The 19966-nt window shown below is 40.2% G+C and overlaps 1 protein-coding gene across 5 annotated transcripts in view; it reads left to right on the top strand.

Annotated features, from left to right (window-relative positions):
* The window catches only part of cc2d2a (coiled-coil and C2 domain containing 2A), a 152720-nt gene that overhangs the window by 33782 nt on the left and 98972 nt on the right, over nucleotides 1–19966 (top strand). For 4 of the 5 annotated variants that reach the window (XM_072253007.1, XM_072253009.1, XM_072253008.1 and 1 more), the window contains 4 exons: nucleotides 8916–9119; nucleotides 11989–12154; nucleotides 13330–13466; nucleotides 13580–13711. In XM_072253007.1, the coding sequence (XP_072109108.1) occupies nucleotides 8916–9119; nucleotides 11989–12154; nucleotides 13330–13466; nucleotides 13580–13711 (639 nt within the window). The remainder of the gene's footprint in view (nucleotides 1–8915; nucleotides 9120–11988; nucleotides 12155–13329; nucleotides 13467–13579; nucleotides 13712–19966) is intronic. The other variant, XM_072253006.1, reaches the window with a different exon arrangement.

Here is a 19966-nt window from a genome sequence, read left to right as displayed (position 1 = left end):
ATCTGTGGATTAAGATCCTAAACTGGGTATTTTGGAGGCATGAGGCAGGATTTTCAAGGGGGTCATTTGGGTGAGACTGTTTGGTGGTAAAGGAAGGCTTACCTGCAAGTAGTCTTATGTTTGTGGAACACAATGTGTGGTATGAAGAGTCCAGGGGGAGGCATATTCCAATTGGGGTGAAGAGCAAGGCTGGCAAGTTTAATGGCCCTTGTTGTTGAGAGATGTTGAGGCTCCAGTCAGGTAGGGTGAAGAGAAGATATGAAATGGATCTGGCAGACAGGATTAAAGAAAATCCCAAGAGGGTCTATTGGTACATTAAGAGTTAACGTGTGGTTTGGGAGAGAATAGCAATCTTCCCCCCCCCCCACCCCCACTTAAAGATCAGCATGGCTGTCAATGTGTGGAGCCCCAGGAGGAGGGAGAGACATTTAATGAATATTTCCCATCAGTTTGTACTGTGGAGAAAATGATAGATACTAAAGAAATAAGGGATATTATTAAGAAATAATAATGAGTGATGATGTGTTGAACCACATATGAATTACCAGTGAGGAGATACTGGTGACCTTAAAGCGTAACAGAGATAACAGGGCCCAATTGAATATATCCAGAGACCTTGTGGGAAGTGAGGGAAGAAACTTGAGGAGAAATTTGCTTCATTTTTAGCCACAGGTGAAGTTCCAGATGAATGGAAGGTGGGTAATATTTTACTCTTATTTGAAAAGGGCAATAAAGGTAAGTCTAGTGAATTTGACATCAGTTCGTGCTAAGTTACTAGAGGGGATTCTAAACAACAGGGTCAGTTAACATTTGGAGGGGCAAGGATTAATTGGGTATAGTCAGCACTGCTTGGTACTTAGAAAATTGTGTCTGAAAAATCTCTTAGAATTTCTGGAGCAGTAACCAGGGGGGTAGGGCAGTGGATGTTGCCTGTTTGGACTATAACAAGGCCTTTGACAGGATCGCATGTGGCAGGCTAGTCTGGAAGGTTAGATTACATTGGAGTCAGAGAAATATAATAAATTGGATTCATAATTGGCTTAATGGTAGGGAATGCTCAAAGTGATGGTCAGAGTTGTTTCTCAAACAGAAAGCCTGTGACTAGTGACGTGCTGCAGGGGTTGATGCTGGGGCCTTTGTTGTTCGTTGTTTATGTAAATGATAGTAAACTGGGTAGATTTACAAGGATGATAAACTCAAGAAATTCTGCAGATACTGGAAATCTTAAGCAACACGCACAAAATGCTGGAAGAACTCAACAAGTGTGGCCGCCTGCATAGAGGGAAATAAATAGTTGATATTTAGGGTTGAGACCCTTCATCGGGACTGCAAAGAAAGAGAGCAGAAGCCAGAATAAGAAGGTGGGGGTGAGGAGGAGAAGGAATACAAGCTGACAGACCAGGTGAGGGAGGGGAATGAAGCAAGAAGTTGGGAGGGGATAAAGAAGAGGGAATCTCATAGAAGACAGTGGACCATGGGAGAAGGGGCATCCAGTAGGCCTGTCAGGAGTCAGGAATGGTGGCGAGGGAGGAGATGTAGGGGCAAGTGTAGAACTTGTCATGCTTACTATGGTAAGCGCAAGGAGGGGGATCACTGGGGAAGGATGAACAGACAAAGACCGTGGAGAGAGATCCCTACAGAGAGCAGTGTGAGGAGGGGAAGATGTGTGTGGTAGAAGAATCCCGCTGGTGATGGTGGTAGTTACAGAGAATGACGTGCTGGATATAGAGGCCCATGGGGTGGTAGGTAAGGACACTCGGAACCCTATCCCTCTAATGGGGTCCAGGTGACGGGGTGAGGGCAGCTGTGTGGTAAATGGAGGAGATGCGCTTGAGAACCGCATGGTAGTAGTGTGGTGAGAGGATTTACCAGGATAATGCCCAGACTCATGGACCTGAGTTACAGGGAGGTGTTAGGCCAACTAGGACTTTATTCCTTAGACCATAGGATATTGAGGAGTGACTTACAGAGGTGTGTGAAATCAGTTGGGGGTAGGAGAACTATTAATAAGGTGAAAGCACATGGTCATTTTTTACAAGGAGAGGGATCTACAAACTAGAGGGCATGAAGGTGAAAGATTATAAAAGAGCCCTGAGGAACAGCAACCTCTACACAGAGAGGATGGCACAAACATGGAATAAGCTACCAGAGAAAGTGGTTGAGGCATGTGCAGTTACAGCTTTTTAATGACGTTTGGACAAGTACATGGATAGGAAGGGTTCAATATTGGCCGAGTATGGGAAGGTGGGACCAGCTTGGTGGGCATCCAGGTTGGCATGGATGGGTTGAGCCGGGTGGTGTGATTTCATGCTGTGTTACACCATGTTAAGTGTTCATGCAGCCAGGCGACTTCTGGCAGAGTGGTTCAAATTCTGAAATGCTGAAGCAAGCTAATCAAAAGTGGCTTGATTTCAGTCATCAAGGGGTAAAATTTCTAAAAGAGATTTTAGACACAGAATTTAGAATATTGAGCAACAATACTTAAAGCTATGAGGCTGCGTACTGTGCTTCCAAGGCAATGTTTGAAAAAGAAACTCTGAAGTATTCAAGTTCAACCCAGTAGATGACATATCAGGCTAATGAATTAGGTTTATTTGCTTGACATTATACTCATATGGATTTGTTAGGTTGAACGTTCTATTTTTGTATTGTAACCTCAACATCATGTCAAAGTTTTGTAACCTCTTGTAATTCTCCAACTTTCATGTTGGGGCTGTCATTACTTCTCCGTTCATGTTCCCTAAATAAGACAGAAAAAGACCCTGAGAATTCAGTGCCTACAGTACACAGCAGGATATGAACACTGAAACATATGAATATTGGAATTATGTAGGACTCAATTAGGTGGAATGGTGGGTAGATTACATTGTGAAATAAAGGTGAAAAATGCTGGAAAAACTCACCATATCTATGTTTCCAACATTTCAAAGAGCAGTTACAGTTTCTGGTATACTTAATTATAATTGGCCACTTTTTGAAAAGGTTATCACTTAAAACTTAGATTATTTACAGAAGTAGTTTTATTTACTAATTTCTCAGACTGATTTACATTTTGCATTTTCATTTATGATTTTAGCATGTGCTCTTTCCTTTCTATATGAAAACTTTCTCCTCAGTATACAGTAGACAAAAGGAGAGTTGTCTAATTCTTAAGCTGTGTTTTGGTAAGTGATTCCAGGTGGGAAGAGTTCAGTTGCTGTATATTGATTTTTCAGTTAACAGTGAAATTGGATTTCCTCTACTGCCACCATGAGGCCAAACTCGGGTTGGAGGAACAACACCTTTTATTCCATATGGGTAGCCTCCAATCTGATGGCATGAACATCAATTTCTCTAACTTCCGATAATTGCCCTCCCTCAGCTCTCACCATTACCCATTCCTGTTTCCCTCTCTCACCTTATCTCCTCACCTGCCCATCACCTCCCTCTGAAACTCCTACCTTTCCTCCATGGTCTTCGATCCTCGCCTATCTGATTCCCCCTTCTCCAGTCCTTTATCTGTTTCACCAGTGAGATTCTCAGCTCTTTACTTCACCCTCCCCCTTTCCTGGTTTCACACATCATCTACAACCTTGTACTTCTTCCTCTCTACCCCCACTCTTACTGTGACTTTTCCTCTTTCTCAGCCCAAAATGTCGACTGTTAACTCTTTTCTATAGATGCTGCCCAGCCTGCTGAGTTTGCCAAGTATTTTGCGTGTGTTGCTATGGATTTCCAGTGTCTGTGGATTTTCTCATGTTAGTGAAGTTGAATGTTTACTTGTAACCAGATTTAGTAGGAGTGATGTAATCTTAACCTACCTATAATGATATTTATTAGTACTTAATTGTCCATGAGCATTTGTTAAAAGTTTTGTAAAGTGTTACTTAGAAAAGTTTGCTTAACTTGTTATGTAATGGAAAGTATCAAGGCATGTTTAAATTCACTGTGCAGTGGAGAAGTTTAGTGCATACAATTAGATCATAGCTATTATCCTTCTTGATGTATATTCATAGTGCAGCTTATCCACAAATCTGTACGTAGTTGGTGTTATCCAGTCCATGTTTGCTGAATTAGGATATTTAGTTTAATCCTAGCCTCTGATATTGTCTGTTTGGTGTTCACAAGTTTTCAGTGATCTTGTGAGTTTCCTCTGGGTACTCCAGTTTCCTCTCATGTCCCTAAATTGTGTAGGTTGGTAGATTAATTGTTCATTGTAAATTGCCTCTGGTGTATTGATGATAAAAAGAATTTGTAGGGGGAATTGGTAAGAGTGTGAGGGAGTAAAATGGGATTGGACCTCAGCCTCTGTACCGCCCTCTGCAACTGGATCCTTGACTTGGTCATCGGGATTGAAAATAACAATTAGCACAGGCGCACCTCAAGTATGCATGCTTAACCCACTGCTTCACTCTCTTTACCTTCATGAATGTGTGATCAGGCACAGCTCAAGCACCATCTATTAAACTCGCCAGTGACACAGCTGTTGTTGGCAGAATCTCGGATAACGATTAGGTGGCACAGAGGAGTGGTTGAGTAGCATTGCAACAACTGCCTCACACTCCTCATTAGTAAGACCAAGGAATTGATTGTGGACTCAGGAAGGGAAAAATCACACAGTAGTCCCTATCAAGGGGTCAGCCGTGGAAAGCGTTAACAAATTCAAGTTCCTGGATGTCAACATCTCCGAAAGTCGGCCATGGGCCCTACATAATTGTTGCAATTATGAAGAATGCATGTGAGCGCCTATTTCATTAGGAGTTTGAGGAGATTTAGTATGTCACCAAAGACTGGCAAATACCTTCTGCTATGGGGGTGACACTGCACTGGATTGGAAAAGGCTGCAGAGGCTTGTAAACTCAGTCAGTTCCATCGTCAGCACTGGCCTCGCCAGCATCGAGAGCCTCTTCAAAAGGTGATGCCTCAGGAAGGTGGAATCCATCATGAAGGACCTTCGCTATTCAGGACCTGTCCTCTTCTCATTACTACCATCAGTGAGTTGGTACAGGAGCCTGTAGACATATGCTCAACACTTTTCAAACAGGTTGTTCCCCTTCACATCCAATTTCTGAAGGCCCACGAACTCACTATTTGCACTACGTATTTATATTTTTATATATTTTTGTAATTTATAGTAAGTTTTCTGAATTGTGCTATCCTACTGCCACAAAGCAACAAATTCCATAGTTCAAAGGTAAAATTTATTATCAGAGTCCATACATGTCACCACAACACTGAGATTCATGACATATGTAAGTGATAATAAACCGGTTTCTGATTCTGACTAAGTGAGTGCTTGACTGTCATCATAGATTCCTTGAAGTCGGAGCCTGTTTCTGTGCGATTTGACACTATGAATCTATGAGCAATGAATGTACACTTCCAATTTTAATAAGGCAGAAAAATTGAATTTTAGTAAAGGCATGATAATGTATTTCCAGAATATATAGTTCTATCAACTTTCCTCTGTGAAAGGAATTTTGTTGCCCAACAGTCTTTTCATCCTGATGGTACTTTGCCAATTCTTCAAAGTTGATTTTATAGATAAAAAGTGTCAGGTATGGTCATGCGCTTCCTTTCATTAGTACAGTGGGTTCCAGTTAATTGGGCCATCAGTTAATCCAGGCAGCCGCTTATTTGTGACAACTCTTCAAGAACAAAAATGAATGGAGCTAATAGCCAGGATTCCCTTCACTTAACTGAATATATATATACAGTAGCATGCAAAAGTTTGGGCACCCCGGTCAAAATTTCTGTTACTGTGAATAGCTAAGCGAGTAAAAGATGAACTGATTTCCAAAAGGCATAAAGTTAAAGAAGACACATTTCTTTAATATTTTAAGCAAAATTACTTTTTTATTTCCATCTTTTACAGTTTTAAAATAACAAAAAAGGAAAAGGGCCTGAAGCAAAAGTTTGGGCACCCTGCATGGTCAGTACTTAGTTACACCCCCTTTGGCAAGTATCACAGCTTGTAAACGCTTTTTGCAGCCAGCTAAGAGACTTTCAATTCTTGTTTGGTGGAATTTTGCCCATTCTTCCTTGCAAAAGGCTTCTAGTTCTGTGAGATTCTTGGGCCGTCTTGCATGCACTGCTCTTTTGAGGTCTATCCACAGATTTTCTATGATGTTTAGGTCGGGGGACTGTGAGGGCCATGGCAAAACCTTCAGCTTGCGCCTCTTGAGGTAGTCCATTGTGGATTTTGGATGTGTTTATGATCATTATCCTGTTGTAGAAGCCATCCTCTTTTCATCTTCAGCTTTTTTACAGATGGTGTGATGTTTGCTTCCAGAATTTGCTGGTATTTAATTGAATTCATTCTTCCCTCTACCAGTGAAATGTTCCCTGTGCCACTGGCTGCAACACAAGCCCAAAGCATGATCGATCCACCCCCGTGCTTAACAGTTGAAGAGGTGTACGTTTCATGAAATCCTGCACCGTTTTTTTTCTCCAAACATACCTTTGCTCATTGCGGCCAAAAAGTTCTACTTTAACTTCATCAGTCCACAGGACTTGTTTCCAAAATGCATCAGGCTTGTTTGGATGTTCCTCTGCAAACTTCTGACGCTGAATTTTGTGGTGAGGACGCAGGAAAGGTTTTCTTCTGATGACTCTTCCGTGCAGGTCATATTTGTGCGGGTGTCGCTGCACAGTAGAACAGTGCACCACCACTCCAGAGTCCTGATAAATGTTCCTGAAGGTCTTTTGCAGTCAAATGGAGGTTTTGATTTGTCTTTCTAGCAATCCTGTGAGCAGTTCTCTCGGAAAGTTTTCTTGGTCTTCCAGACCTCAGCTTGACCTCCACTGTTCCTGTTAACTGCCATTTCTTAATTACATTACGAACTCAGGAAACAGCTACCTGAAAGCGCTTTGCTATCTTCTTATAGCTTTCTCCTGCTTTGTGGGCATCATTTATTTTAATTTTCAGAGTGCTAGGCAGCTGCTTAGAGGAGCCCATGGCTGCTGATCGTTGGGACAAGGTTTGAGGAGCCAGGGTATTTATAAAGCTTTGAAATTTACATCACCTGGCCTTTCCTAACGATGACTGTGAACAAGCCATAGCCCTAACAAGCTAATTAAGGTCTGAGACCTTGGTAAAAGTTATCTGAGAGCCCAAATCTCTTGGGGTGCCTGAACTTTTGCATGGTGCTCCTTTCCTTTTTTTTTTCACTCTAAAATAGTACAAAACAAAAATAATACACGAATCTTGCTTAAAATGTTGAAAAGAATGTTTCATTTTTAACTTTATGACTTTTGGAGATCAGTTCATCTACTCACTTAACTATTCATAGTAACAGAAATTTTGACCGGGGTGCCCAAACTTTTGCATACCACTGTATATAGTTCATATATTTATAATATTAACTGAATATGTTTATATGTCATTCTGTATATATTTTACTGACATATTGTCTGTACATTAATAGACTGACATATACTTAGAATATATTTGAAAAAGGGAGTAGAAGCATTTAATTCATTGGTTTGTATGTGTTTCCTTCAAGAGGACCACAATCTTGTCATGGGGTTTGGAGGCTTGTATACCTCAATGACCTGGAGCGCTATGCTGGCTGGAGTCAGGGTTTTATGCTTTGGCTCTTGGTAGGGTCACCCATGCCAAACAGGTCAAAAGGTAGAGGCTAGACTAAGAGAACTCCACCAGTCCTCATGAATCAGGGGTTCAGCTCAGGGCCAACAGCCCTGATTGGTCAAAATAAATATTGTTACAGAAACAGCAATGAAGAATTCTGCGACAGTATTCCTGAGTCTCCACCCAGGGCTTGCATGACTGACAGTAGTGAAAACCAAGAGCAAGCTACTGACATGATGAAGGAAGCCCTGAACATAGCCAGAGGTGGAGGACCTTCATTGCTGCCCTAAAACACCAGCAGCGTAATGGGCAGTAGCTAGGTATGTAAGTTTGTATTAACTTGCTGGTGTTGGAATGAATAGCATTTGCTAAGATAATTAATCTATTTTCCTGACAGTAATAATACATTTTTAGTTATGAGCGAGTTTATAACTTGCTGATCTTTATTTTTCTAGGTACTACGTTTTTTTTAAGGTGATGTTCTGGTTAATTTGTCTTTAATGCTGTTTACGATTCAAGATTGTTTAATGTCACTTCCGGTACAGAAGTGTAAAGAAGAACAAAATAATTGTTACTCCAGATCCGATGCAGCACAAGAAATAAGACAAAGAACACAATAATAAAAGAAAACACAATTAATATAAATACAAAAGAAAATGATGAAGTGATGGTGGTGAAAGGTTTGGAAAGGTGGGTTGGTGGGTGGAGGTGTTGATCAATGTTAATGCTTGGGGAAGTAATTGTTTTTTTAATCTGGTAGTCCTGGTGTGGATGCTACATAGCCTCCTCACTGATGGAAGTGAGACAAACGGTCCATGAGCAGAGTGGGTAGGATCCTTCATGTTATTAAAGTGGAACTGAATTTGTAGACTTTCCATTGATGGTATAGAGTAAGAATAATTTTATATTGGTAATAGAAATCATATCATAATCCAAATCATAATAGAAATCATGATTTAGAGAAAGAGAGAGAAGTACAGCTGCTAGTTATGATTGATGCTTATACTTCTGCATGTTTTTTGTGGAACAGTAACCTATCCACACTTGGCAAAGGTGATAAACCTTTGTGGTGTATTTCCACAATATATAAGGTCACTTGACCGGTGAGAATAATCTCATTCCCCGCCCCCCCACTTATGTTCCCATAACATATTCTTTCACAAGTGCCATTAACCCCTCCAGCCCTCCCAGCCACCAATTAATCAAAAAACTACAAGTTTTTGATGCATGCAAGGAAACTGGAACTGAGAATCTGGCAATATTTCAATCAGTTATCTAGTTTTCTTTCCAAAAAGCAAAGAGACCAGTCAGCATAGAACTTTGAAACTAGTACTTATATTTACAGGATGGGTTTCCATCTGCCGAGGAGGCATATAACTTCTTCACCTTCAATTTTGATCCTGACCCTGAAGAGTTAGAGGAAGAGACAAAAGTGGAGAATCGACCAGAAACACCACATAAGGAAAACCAGGGTGAAGAGGAAGAGTTAGAAGATGGTGGTGAAGAGTCTGCAGTCAGCAAAGGTGGAGAAAAGGAGGAAGAAGAAGAGGTATGGCAGGACTTCCAAAGAAATAGAAATTGTCATTTTTTTCAACAATCTACCAAAACAATTATTTTTCAAATTAATAAGAGTACTTATTTGCTGTCTATTTTTCTACTGGTTTACTAAATAGGAAATGAAACATAGAAAGCCTACAGCCCAATACAGGCCCTTCAGCCCACAGAGCTGTGTCGAACATGTACTTAGAAATGACCTACGGGTACCCATAGCCCTCTATAGCGCCATGTACCTATCAAGGAGTCTCTTAAAAGACCCTATTGTATCCGCCTCCACCACCGTCGCTAGCAGCCCACTCCACGCACTCACCACTCTTGGCGTAAAAAAAAACTTACCCCTGACATCTCCTCTGTACCTACTTCTAAGCACCTTAAAACTGTGCCTTCTTGTGCTAGCCATAAACATGGCTGCATTTTAATTAGGTGTAGTTTAGTTTCTCTATTTGAAAGAAAGGAAAGAAATTAGAAAATAGAAATGAGAAAAGTCCCCAGCTGTCTTTTGTTGGTTGCCTTCATTGCCTTATTGACTCCAGATGAGTCTTGCTATAAAACAAAGATTTACCTAATACTTTCCCATATACTTATGACCATTTATCACTAATTCAACCCTGAAGGATTATAATGGGAAAAATATACATCAAAGATGGAACTGTCAACATTTTGAGTGAGGGTCTGTACAACTGATTAAATGATTGAAGTAAAACAAAGTACTGCAAATACCTCAGCATGTCAGGCAGCACTCAGAGAAAGAGAATCAGTATTAATCTTTCAGGTAGATGACCTTATTTCTGAACAGTAATGAATGATCACTCATCTACTGCAATGAACTGCTGGCCAGCAAATGGCTCCTTTGAATACTAAACAACTTGCCTCTTGACAGTCTAGTTTGAAGAAAAATGTATTACAGGAGCCTTGTTTCTCTTGAGAAACCTTTTGTTTTGTTTCAGATTAACGCTTTTTTAACCAAGTTTTTGTTTTCTTATCTGACACAGAGCCTATTACCACCATATTAACCCAGCAGGTGAACAATTCAATAGATAGAAAATGTATATTACTAAGAAATTAAGCTTTATAAAAATGTTACTTGTTTTTATTGAATATCTGATGGGAACATTTTGCTTATCTAACATGAAAATGAAGAACTTCCCCGAAGCTGGATGTGTGTTTTATCAACACTTCAGAGGTGACCCAAGTCCTGTGAACCATGATTTATTTCCCCATTAGCAAGTTTTTTTTTTATCTGAAGGTAGTGGAATACAAACTCACTCACTGATTTCAAAGGATCAAAGGTCCAATTTAATGTCAGAGAAATGTATACAATAAACATCCTGAAATTCTTTTTCTTTGCAACCATCCACGAAAACAGAGGTGTGCCCCAAAGAATGAACGACAGTTAAATGTTAGAACCCCAAAGTCACACCCCCAGCTCCCCCCTCCCGTGCATAAGCAGCAGCAAGCAACAACCCCCCTCCCCCCACCAGCATAAAAGAGGAAACAGCACCTGCCACCAAGCTCAAGTGGGAGCAAAGCAATAGCAAAGACACAGACTTGCAGTTACCCCAAAGACTTTGCGTTTTACCCGGTATACAATGTACCACAGGCTCTTTCTCTCTCCGTAATAAGGGAGAAGGAGGTGTCTCTGTTTTCCCAGCGAGCGGGGAGACGTAACAAACAACTCACTGGCTTACAATGTTAAAAGTCCGTTACATCGCTGTTTTCAAGCTCTGTGCCTGAAGATCTCAAAGATCTCCTGCCATGACAGCGACCCTCGATCTGCCTGTCTCCAGAGCCACGAGATCTTAGGCTTCCAAATCCGAGCCAGTCTCTTAGGCTGAGAGCCTTTGGTGTGTCAAACAGCGGCTGGTTGTGAAACCCAGCGAGCGGGTCCCATTCCCCCAAAGAACTGTAGTCAGTGTGTAACTCCAGGTCAGGGACTTCAAAAGAACCCTGAAAGGGAAAAATAGAGATATTTAAGATGGAAATAGAGCTGTTTTGGTGTTATTTAAAAATTTTGATATTATTTAAAAATTAATGCTTTTCATGTGAACTGAGACATGATTTACATGTTGGAAAAGCTGGGTTTACATGTGGACTTCCACTCTGTTACTGGGTGGAATTGAATGCTGAATTTTGACAATTCTGGAATTTTGGAACTCTACTTGAATCACTTGCTAAGTCTTGGATCTTACAGTGTACTTATTTATGATTCACTATGAATACCACAAAATTCTCTGCAAGCCAATAGCCACTTTGCATTCCTCACAACATGACCTCAGTTAACTGAAAGCCAACTCTATTATAATGAAAGCATCCATATCCATGAGAGAACCACATTAGGTTGTTCTCCAGTTAGCGACTTCCTGACTGTAGGAATCAGAAGAGTGCAATTGTATCACCTGCAGCTCTATTCTGCTGCAAGTGTGGTACAGGAGGATCTGAGGAGTGAAGACATTCGGAAACAGAAATATAACCTTTTAGAGAAAAATAATTTACATTATTTAATTCAAGGTTATATGGCATGATTGTGTATTTGGACATGATAAAGATGTTTAGGAGTTGTAATTCAATGTATTTCCAGCATTTGTCTTGGCCAAACGTACCCAGATTTGATTTAGAAGAATTATTTCTTAAGTGTAGATCGGATTATTATATCCAATTGCCTGTATAATTTTAAGAGATGGAACCAATATAATACGAATGGTTAAGGGAGCTTGGTATTCCAAACAATAAAAGATAAGTGTACTGCCTGTAGCAGCTAGGAGGCAAAGAGGAATTAGATTTAACCATTCACATACAGAGTTCGCCATGTGTTTGTTTAACATGTACTAAAAAATTAAATCAATTTTCTTTAATTATTGCAGGAAGAGGATCAACCCCTTGTGAAAGATAATGATGAGGATGACTATCTCTTTATAATCGATCAGACAGTTTGTGATTTTCTTGTAGTGAAAGCTCCTGATTATGAAGGCTACCACAATCAACTGCAGAAAGACCGAAAAGTCCTTTTCACCCCCAGTATCCTGGCAGGTAATTTATTTTGTACATTGGTCTAGCATCCATATCTGTAGGGAAAAAAATGGTAGATTACATTCCAGGATATTTTTTTCATGAATAAAAATAATAATTTTAAGCTGAATATACATACTGTGATACAAGTTAGTTTGTCTGAGATACGACTGTCCAGTTATTTAATGAGTTGGTAACTCACCTAAAATAAATATTAAATCATGTATTTCACTAAAATTCCAGGCAGTTAACAGGTTCATTATAATAATGTGCAGAACCAGTCACTTGTGAATACTTGAAGAGAAACAGGAGCTTTAATATTTACATGAACATTCTGTTATAAATAAGGTAATAGACAATTGAAATATTTAATACATAATGTAGGATAAATACAAGAAAACAAGAAGCCGAATGGACATGTGCATGGGCATTTAATTTTGACTCCAAGATGTCCTCGGAGCAATGCTCTAAGATGAAGGCATCAGCTGCTCTATCTCTTAATAATGTGACAATATTAATAGTAACTAGTATTTATGATGCAATGTCATTTAAAGAAAACAACTTTGATACAACTTGATTGGGGTGGCACTGGGGTAGTGGTTAGCACAACGCTTTACAGTGCCAGCGACACGGGTTCAATTCTAGATGCTGCCTGTAAGGAGTTTGCATGTTCTCCCCATGACAACGTGGGTTTCCTACAAGTACTCGGGTTTCCTACAAGCACTCCGGTTTCCTCCCACAGTCCAATGACCTACCAGTTGGCAGGTTAACTGGTATTTGTAAATTGTCCCGTGATTAGGCGAGGATTAAATTGGGGGTTTGTTGGATGACGCAGCTCTAAGGGCCAGAAGGGTCTATTCCACTCTGTATTTCAATAAATAAATAAATACGGATCTTTTCTCATGTTACATTTGGGACATTCCAAATTACTAAGACTTTGCAAATTTTTTTGTAAATTGAGCAGTAAGTTAAAGCTACTAATTTCTGACCTGTGTGCTCAGTCAGGTAAGGTCTGTGGGCACCTTGGAAATTGTCTGATTGTTATTATCGAACTAACATGCAAAAGCCTCTTAGATTTGAATGTGTTTAGCATACCCTATCCAACAAAGTTGGGATCTTTTGCTTTTAATGTCTTAACTTTAAATTGATTGCCAATAAATAGATAATCTTATGATAAGTTTTATTCTAATGTTCAGTGTCTATGTCAGAGAAAGTGCCTGAAAACATGCAACCAAGATATCCGGAAGATGAAGGTATATATGTTGGAGAAAAACCAAAAGTTTCCAAACCAAACCAGAATATTTTTGAGAATCGGCTACTTAAAAATGAGGATGTAAGTGAAGCCAAAGTGGGGTATGTTTTTGCATATTTCCCATATGTAAAAAAAATGCATTTTATTTTAACCTATGAACTTCTGAGCTTCATAAAGACGTTTTATCATCATAGGGGAAGAAGTGGTTTGGAAGTGACGGCAGAATTATAGCCTTACCTAACCCAGTCAAGCAGACCAAAACCAGACCTCCTATATTCTCTCCCCATGATGAAGTGGATCCTGCAATAGAAACTTTATATAGAAAGGTAAGCCGCCCCATTGTGTTCATTCTAGCCGGAAACTGGTTTATTTAACTAATTCTAAGGCAGATATCATATTCTGATTAAAGAGTTATGCCTTTGAGTTATTATTGAGATGCCAATAGATTATTGAGATTTAAAAAAAACATTCCAGGCTATAGGTAAGATGTGTTTAATACACATAGATCAGGTTATGATTATAGATTTAAGGGAATACAGGTTGACCTTCACTAATCTGGCACCATTGGGACCTGAGGAGTGCTGGATTAGTGAAAATGCTGAATTACGGAAGGATCACATTAAGCATAATCAATGCCGGATTATCGAAGGAACCGGATTACAGGTAGTCAGATTAGTGAAGGTCGACTGTATTTTCAAGATTTCACTGGGAGACCGCTTTGCTGAACACCTACGCTCTGTCCGCCAGAGAAAGCAGGATCTCCCAGTAGCCACACATTTTAATTCCACATCCCATTCCCATTCTGACATGTCTATCCACGGCCTCCTCTATTGTAAAGATGAAGCCACACTCAGGTTGGAGGAACAACACCTTATATTCCGTCTGGGTAGCCTCCAACCTGATGGCATGAACATTGCTCTAACTTCCGCTAATGCCCCACCTCCCCCTCGTACCCCATCCGTTATTTATTTTTATACACACATTCTTTCTCTCACTCTCCTTTTTCTCCCTCTGTCCCTCTGACTATACCCCTTGCCCATCCTCTGGTTCCCCCCCCCCCCCCGCCGTCTTTCTCCCCGGACCTCCTGTCCCATGATCCTCTCATATCCCCTTTGCCAATCACCTGTCCAGCTTTTGGCTCCATCCCTCCCCCTCCTGTCTTCTCCTATCATTTTGGATCTCCCCTTCCCCCTCCCACTTTCAAATCTCTTACTAACTCTTCCTTCAGTTAGTCTTGACGAAGGGTCTCGGCCTGAAACGTCGACTGTACCTCTTCCTAGAGATGCTGCCTGGCCTGCTGCGTTCACCAGCAACTTTGATGTGTGTTGCTTTCAAGGTGTAGTTTGTTTTCTTCATCTCTTGTGTACTCACTGCGAAGCCAAGTTTAATCTCCACTTACTGATAAATAAAATAGAAAATACTGGAAATACTCAACAAGTTGGTGGAGAGAGGGACAAAAAGAAGAGAAAGTGGAACAAGGGAGAGGGAGAAAGAGTTAACATTTCAGATCAATGACTTTTTATCCCATTAGAATGAAATGTCATCGACTTGAAATATTAACCTCATTTCCCTCTCTGCCTGACTTCCTGGGGATTTCCAGCATTTTCTCTCTAGTTTGTAATCCACACTTTGTTTTTCATCCCCTATATCTAGATCAAGAGTTCCCAGCCTAGGGTCCACAGACCCCTCAGTTAATGGTAGGGGTGCATGGTATAAAAAAAGGTTGGGAACCCCTGATCTAGATAGATATTTTCCTAATACATCTCCAATAATGTTACAGTTTCAAGTTACTAAATGGTGAATATCTCGTAATGACCAATAATTTGTACTTGTAATAAGTCACTGAGTCTAATTCTTCAGGACCTCAACCTGAAATGTTGGTTATTTATTAACTTAGATGTCGCCTAACCTGCTGAGTTCCTCCAGCATTTTGTGTATGATATCAGCAAGGTCAACCCGCAGAAAATAATTTTGTTAAATTACTTCTGTGCATTTGAGTTCCCTAGCAGTTTTAATACTAAAACACATTTAATACGTATAACTACATGGGCAAAAGTAGAATAGAGAAGCCAGTAATTTCTGACACCCACACTATTTAAAATAGCATTTAAATCAACAAAGTATGTGCTTTATGTTTGCAATATGATTGACAACTTGCAGTGAATATGCAGATCTTAAGTTAGGATGTGGTGCACAACAGGGAAAATATGACCAGTATATTCAGGACAAAATATCAATTCCACATAGTGAGGCTGTTCTTGCACTAATCCATGTGGTCTTTGGCATGCACACCAATTCTGTAAATCAGCAAAAGTGGGTCGAGTGGATTTAACTGGGACATGGTTGTTTTGCTGAATTGATTTGAAAATGTGTCCTGTCATTCATGTAGTTGAAAAAATGAGCTACCTTTTATTTCACTGGTTTAATTATATCAATGCTGGATCAATGATTACCTTGAACTCATTTAAACTGAATTTAAAACAATTAAAATTAGTTACAGCATCAGTGTAAGAAACAGGTCTGAGGGAGTCGCTGGTCAGGATCAATGCTGGGTTGCTAAAGCAATAGGATAGCAGCATCACAGTGCTACAGTAGTCCTTGATGAAGCTTAGATCCATTAAAATTATTACTCAAAGGCCTCGTTTGCTGGTTATTAACAGTGAATTTATGCCATCATGGGAGCCTCTACTTCTGGAATGCTATGTATTTTTTAGCATGAGCAGCTAGAGGGCTAGGAGAAACATATACTGACCAGCGGATATTCTCCATTTTTGTCCATAGGATATGTTTTAAAGCATTTTGTTAAACATCATAGTACCTTGGCATGGGCATTTGTGGGCACGTCTCCTCCTAGTCATCTGTCTTTTCATCCTCACGCATTCACCAGGGCATAAAGTTAAGATACCATTAATACAATAGCTCAAGCTGCATAACAGCATCGTACAGGAACAAAGGTGTAACCCTGAGACTTTACAAGGCTCTGGTGAGACCTCACTTAGAGTGTTGTGAGCAGTTTTGGGCCCCTTATCTAGGAAAGGATGTGTTGACATTGGAGAGGTTTCAGAGAAGGTTCACAAGAATGATTCGTGGGTTGAAGGACTTGTCATATAATGAGTGTTGGATGGCTGTGGGCCTGTACTCACTGGAATTGAGAAGAGTGAGGAGGGATCTCATTGAAACCTATTGAATGTTGAAGGGCCTCAAATAGAGTAGATATGGAGAGGATATTTCTTATGGTGAGGGAGTCTAAGACCAGAGGATACAGCATCAGAATAGCAGGATGTCCATTTAGAACAGAGATGAGGAGGAATTTCTTCAGCCAGAGGGTGGTGAATCTGTGGAATTCTTTGCCACAGGCAGCTGTGGAGGCCAGATCCTTATGTATATTTAAGGCAGAGGTTGATAGATTCTTTATAAGTCAGGGCGTGAAAGGATATGGAGAGAAGGCAGGAGGTTAGGGCTGAGAAGAAAATGGATCAGCAATGATGAAATGGCAGAGCAGACTCGAAGGACAGAATGGCCTAATTCTGCTTCAATGTCTTATGGTCTTGACTGCGTTTAATTCTGAAAATGTTTTTCATAACTGCTGATAACTCTACTATTGTTTTGGTGGCATAGAAACCATAGAAAAACTACAGCACAGAAACAGGCCTTTTGGCCCTTCTTGGCTGTGCCGAACCATTTTCTGCCTAGTCCCACCGACCTGCACACGGACCATGTCTCTCCATGCACCTACCATCAATGTATCTGTCCAATTTATTCTTAAATGTTAAAAAAGAACCTGCATTTACCACCTCGTCTGGCAGCTCATTCCACACTCCCACCACTCTCTGTGTGAAGAAGCCCCCCCCAATGTTCCCTTTAAACTTTTCCCCCCTCACCCTTAACCCATGCCCTCTGGTTTTTTTCTCCCCTTGCCTCAGTGGAAAAAGCCTGCTTGCATTCACTCTATCTATACCCATCATAATTTTATATACCTCTATCAAATCTCCCCTCATTCTTCTACGCTCCAGGGAATAAAGTCCTAACCTATTCAACCTTTCTCTGTAACTGAGTTTATCAAGTCCCAGCAACATCCTTGTAAACGTTCTCTGCACTCCTTCAACCATATTAATATCCTTCCTGTAATTTGATGACCAAAACTGAACATAATACTCGAGATTCGGCCTCACCAATGCCTTATACAACCTCATCATAACATTCCAGCTCTTATACTCAATACTTTGATTAATAAAGGCCAATGTACCAAAAGCTCTCTTTACGACCCTATCTACCTGTGACGCCACTTTTAGGGAATTTTGTATCTGTATTCCTAGTTTCCTCTGTTCTACTGCACTCCTCAGTGCCTTATCATTTACCCTGTATGTTCTACCTTGGTTTGTCCTTCCAAAGTGCAATACCTCACACTTGTCTGTATCAAACTCCATCTGCCATTTTTCAGCCCACTTTTCCAGCTGGTCCAAGTCCCTCTGCAAGCTTTGAAAACCTTCCTCACTGTCCACTACACCTCTAATCTTTGTATCATCAGCAAATTTGCTGATCCAGTTTACCACATTATCATCCAGATCATTGATATAAATGACAAATAACAATGGACCCAGTACTGATCCCTGTGGCACATCACTAGTCACAGGCCTCCACTCTGAGAAGCAATTCTCTACAACCACTCTTTGGCTTCTTCCATTGAGCCAATATCTAATCCAATTTACCACCTCTCCATGTATACCTAGCGACTGAATTTTCCTAACTAACCTCCCATGCGGGACCTTGTCAAAAGCCTTACTGAAGTCCACGTAGACAATATCCACTGCCTTCCCTTCATCCACTTTCCTGGTAACCTCCTCGAAAAACTCCAATAGATTGGTCAAACATGGCCTACCACGCACAAAGCCATGTTGACTCTCCCTAATAAGTCCCTGTCTATCCAAATGCTTGTAGATTCTGTCTCTTAGTACTCCAATAACTTACCCACTACTGACGTCAAACTTACTGGCCTATAATTTCCCGGATTACTTTTCGATCCTTTTTTTAAACAACAGAACAACATGAGCCATTCTCCAATCCTCCGGCACCTCACTCGTAGACACCAACACTTTAAATATATCTGCCAGGGCCCCTGCAATTTCAACACTAGTCTCCTTCAAGTACCGAGTGAATACCTTGTCAAGTCCTAGGGATTTCTCCACCTTAATTTGCCTCAAGATAGCAAGCACCTCCTCCTTTTCAATCTGTACAGTTTCCATGATCTCACTACTTGTTTCCCTTAACTCCATAGACTCCATGCCAGTTTCCTTAGTAAACACAGATGCAAAAAACCCATTTAAGATCTCCCCCATTTCATTTGGTTCCGCACATAGCTGACCACTCTGATCTTCAAGAGGACCAATTTTATCCCTTACAATCCATTTACTCTTAATATACCTGTAAAAGCTCTTTGGATTATCCTTCACTTTGACTGCCAAGGCAACCTCTTGTGGAAAATCCAGGTTCCTTGCCTTCAAGTCAGTTGATTTTCAAAGATTAATGTAATAGAATTTCATTCTATTAGGGAAGTTAAACTTAGTAAGTTCCTTCTTAAAGTAAGCCAGCTTCATATTTCCAGAAAGGGTAGTTTGGCCCATTGGCCCTTAGAGCATTCTTGTCAGACCCATTACTCCTCTTATCTCCCCGTAAAATTTTCTCTCTCACATAGCCACCAACTTTCCCCTGATTCATCTGCTACTCACCGACACTAGAGGCAAATTACAGTGGCTCATTAACCCATTAAAACATCATGATATGTGGAATAAAACTAGAACACCTGCAGGAAACTCATGCAGTCATTGGGAGATCATGCAAACACTGTAACCAAAGATAGTATTGAACCCAGGTCACCGCAGCTTTGCGGCAGCAATGCCAACTACGGTTCTTGGTGAGATTTGGATCCATTATAGTTATTACTCAGAGACTTTTGTGAAGCCAGCATTTTATCCAAATTCAATATGCATGAGGCAACTGAGCACAGATCTGTTTCAAGAATGCAAGATTTTTAATGTTATTCAGATTATATATGAAAACATTTTAGATCTGTTTTAAAACCTATAGAAATTAATATTATCTGTGGAATGATTAGTGTAGCATTAATATTGCACCCTTCATTATTCTCAAGGAATGCTTGTTGAAGGAATTATATTTCATTTTGCACTGAGGGTAATTTCACTGGATATTATCTATTATTTAATTATTGTAATAGTTCAAATTTGCATTAAAGTTTGATCCTTAGATCCCTAAATAGATTCTGGGAAAATCTAATCTAAATATCAACTAAAAATCAGTGTAACAGTTTTGCAGCTGTGATTGCAAGGAAAATGGTTCTATCATCGTGTCAGTGACGAGCTCCCAGAAATAACTTAAAAAAATGTTTTGTAATGAAAAGCTAAATTTTATAATTGAGTAATGATGTTTCAAGTGCACTATTTTTTAAAATATAACTTACAGCTGTTTGCTATTTATGGACTTATTGAACCATTGGATGGGGTGGGAGGGTGTGGTTCACCACCACTTTAGCTTTGGCATCCATACCTAGTGTGCCTCCCTGAAGC

Source organism: Mobula birostris, chromosome 3 (assembly GCF_030028105.1).
Source record: "Mobula birostris isolate sMobBir1 chromosome 3, sMobBir1.hap1, whole genome shotgun sequence".
In the NCBI taxonomy this organism is placed as follows: Eukaryota; Metazoa; Chordata; class Chondrichthyes; order Myliobatiformes; family Myliobatidae; genus Mobula; species Mobula birostris.
Note: the sequence above shows the minus strand (reverse complement) of the source record. Positions and strands in the feature narration are given on the sequence as shown.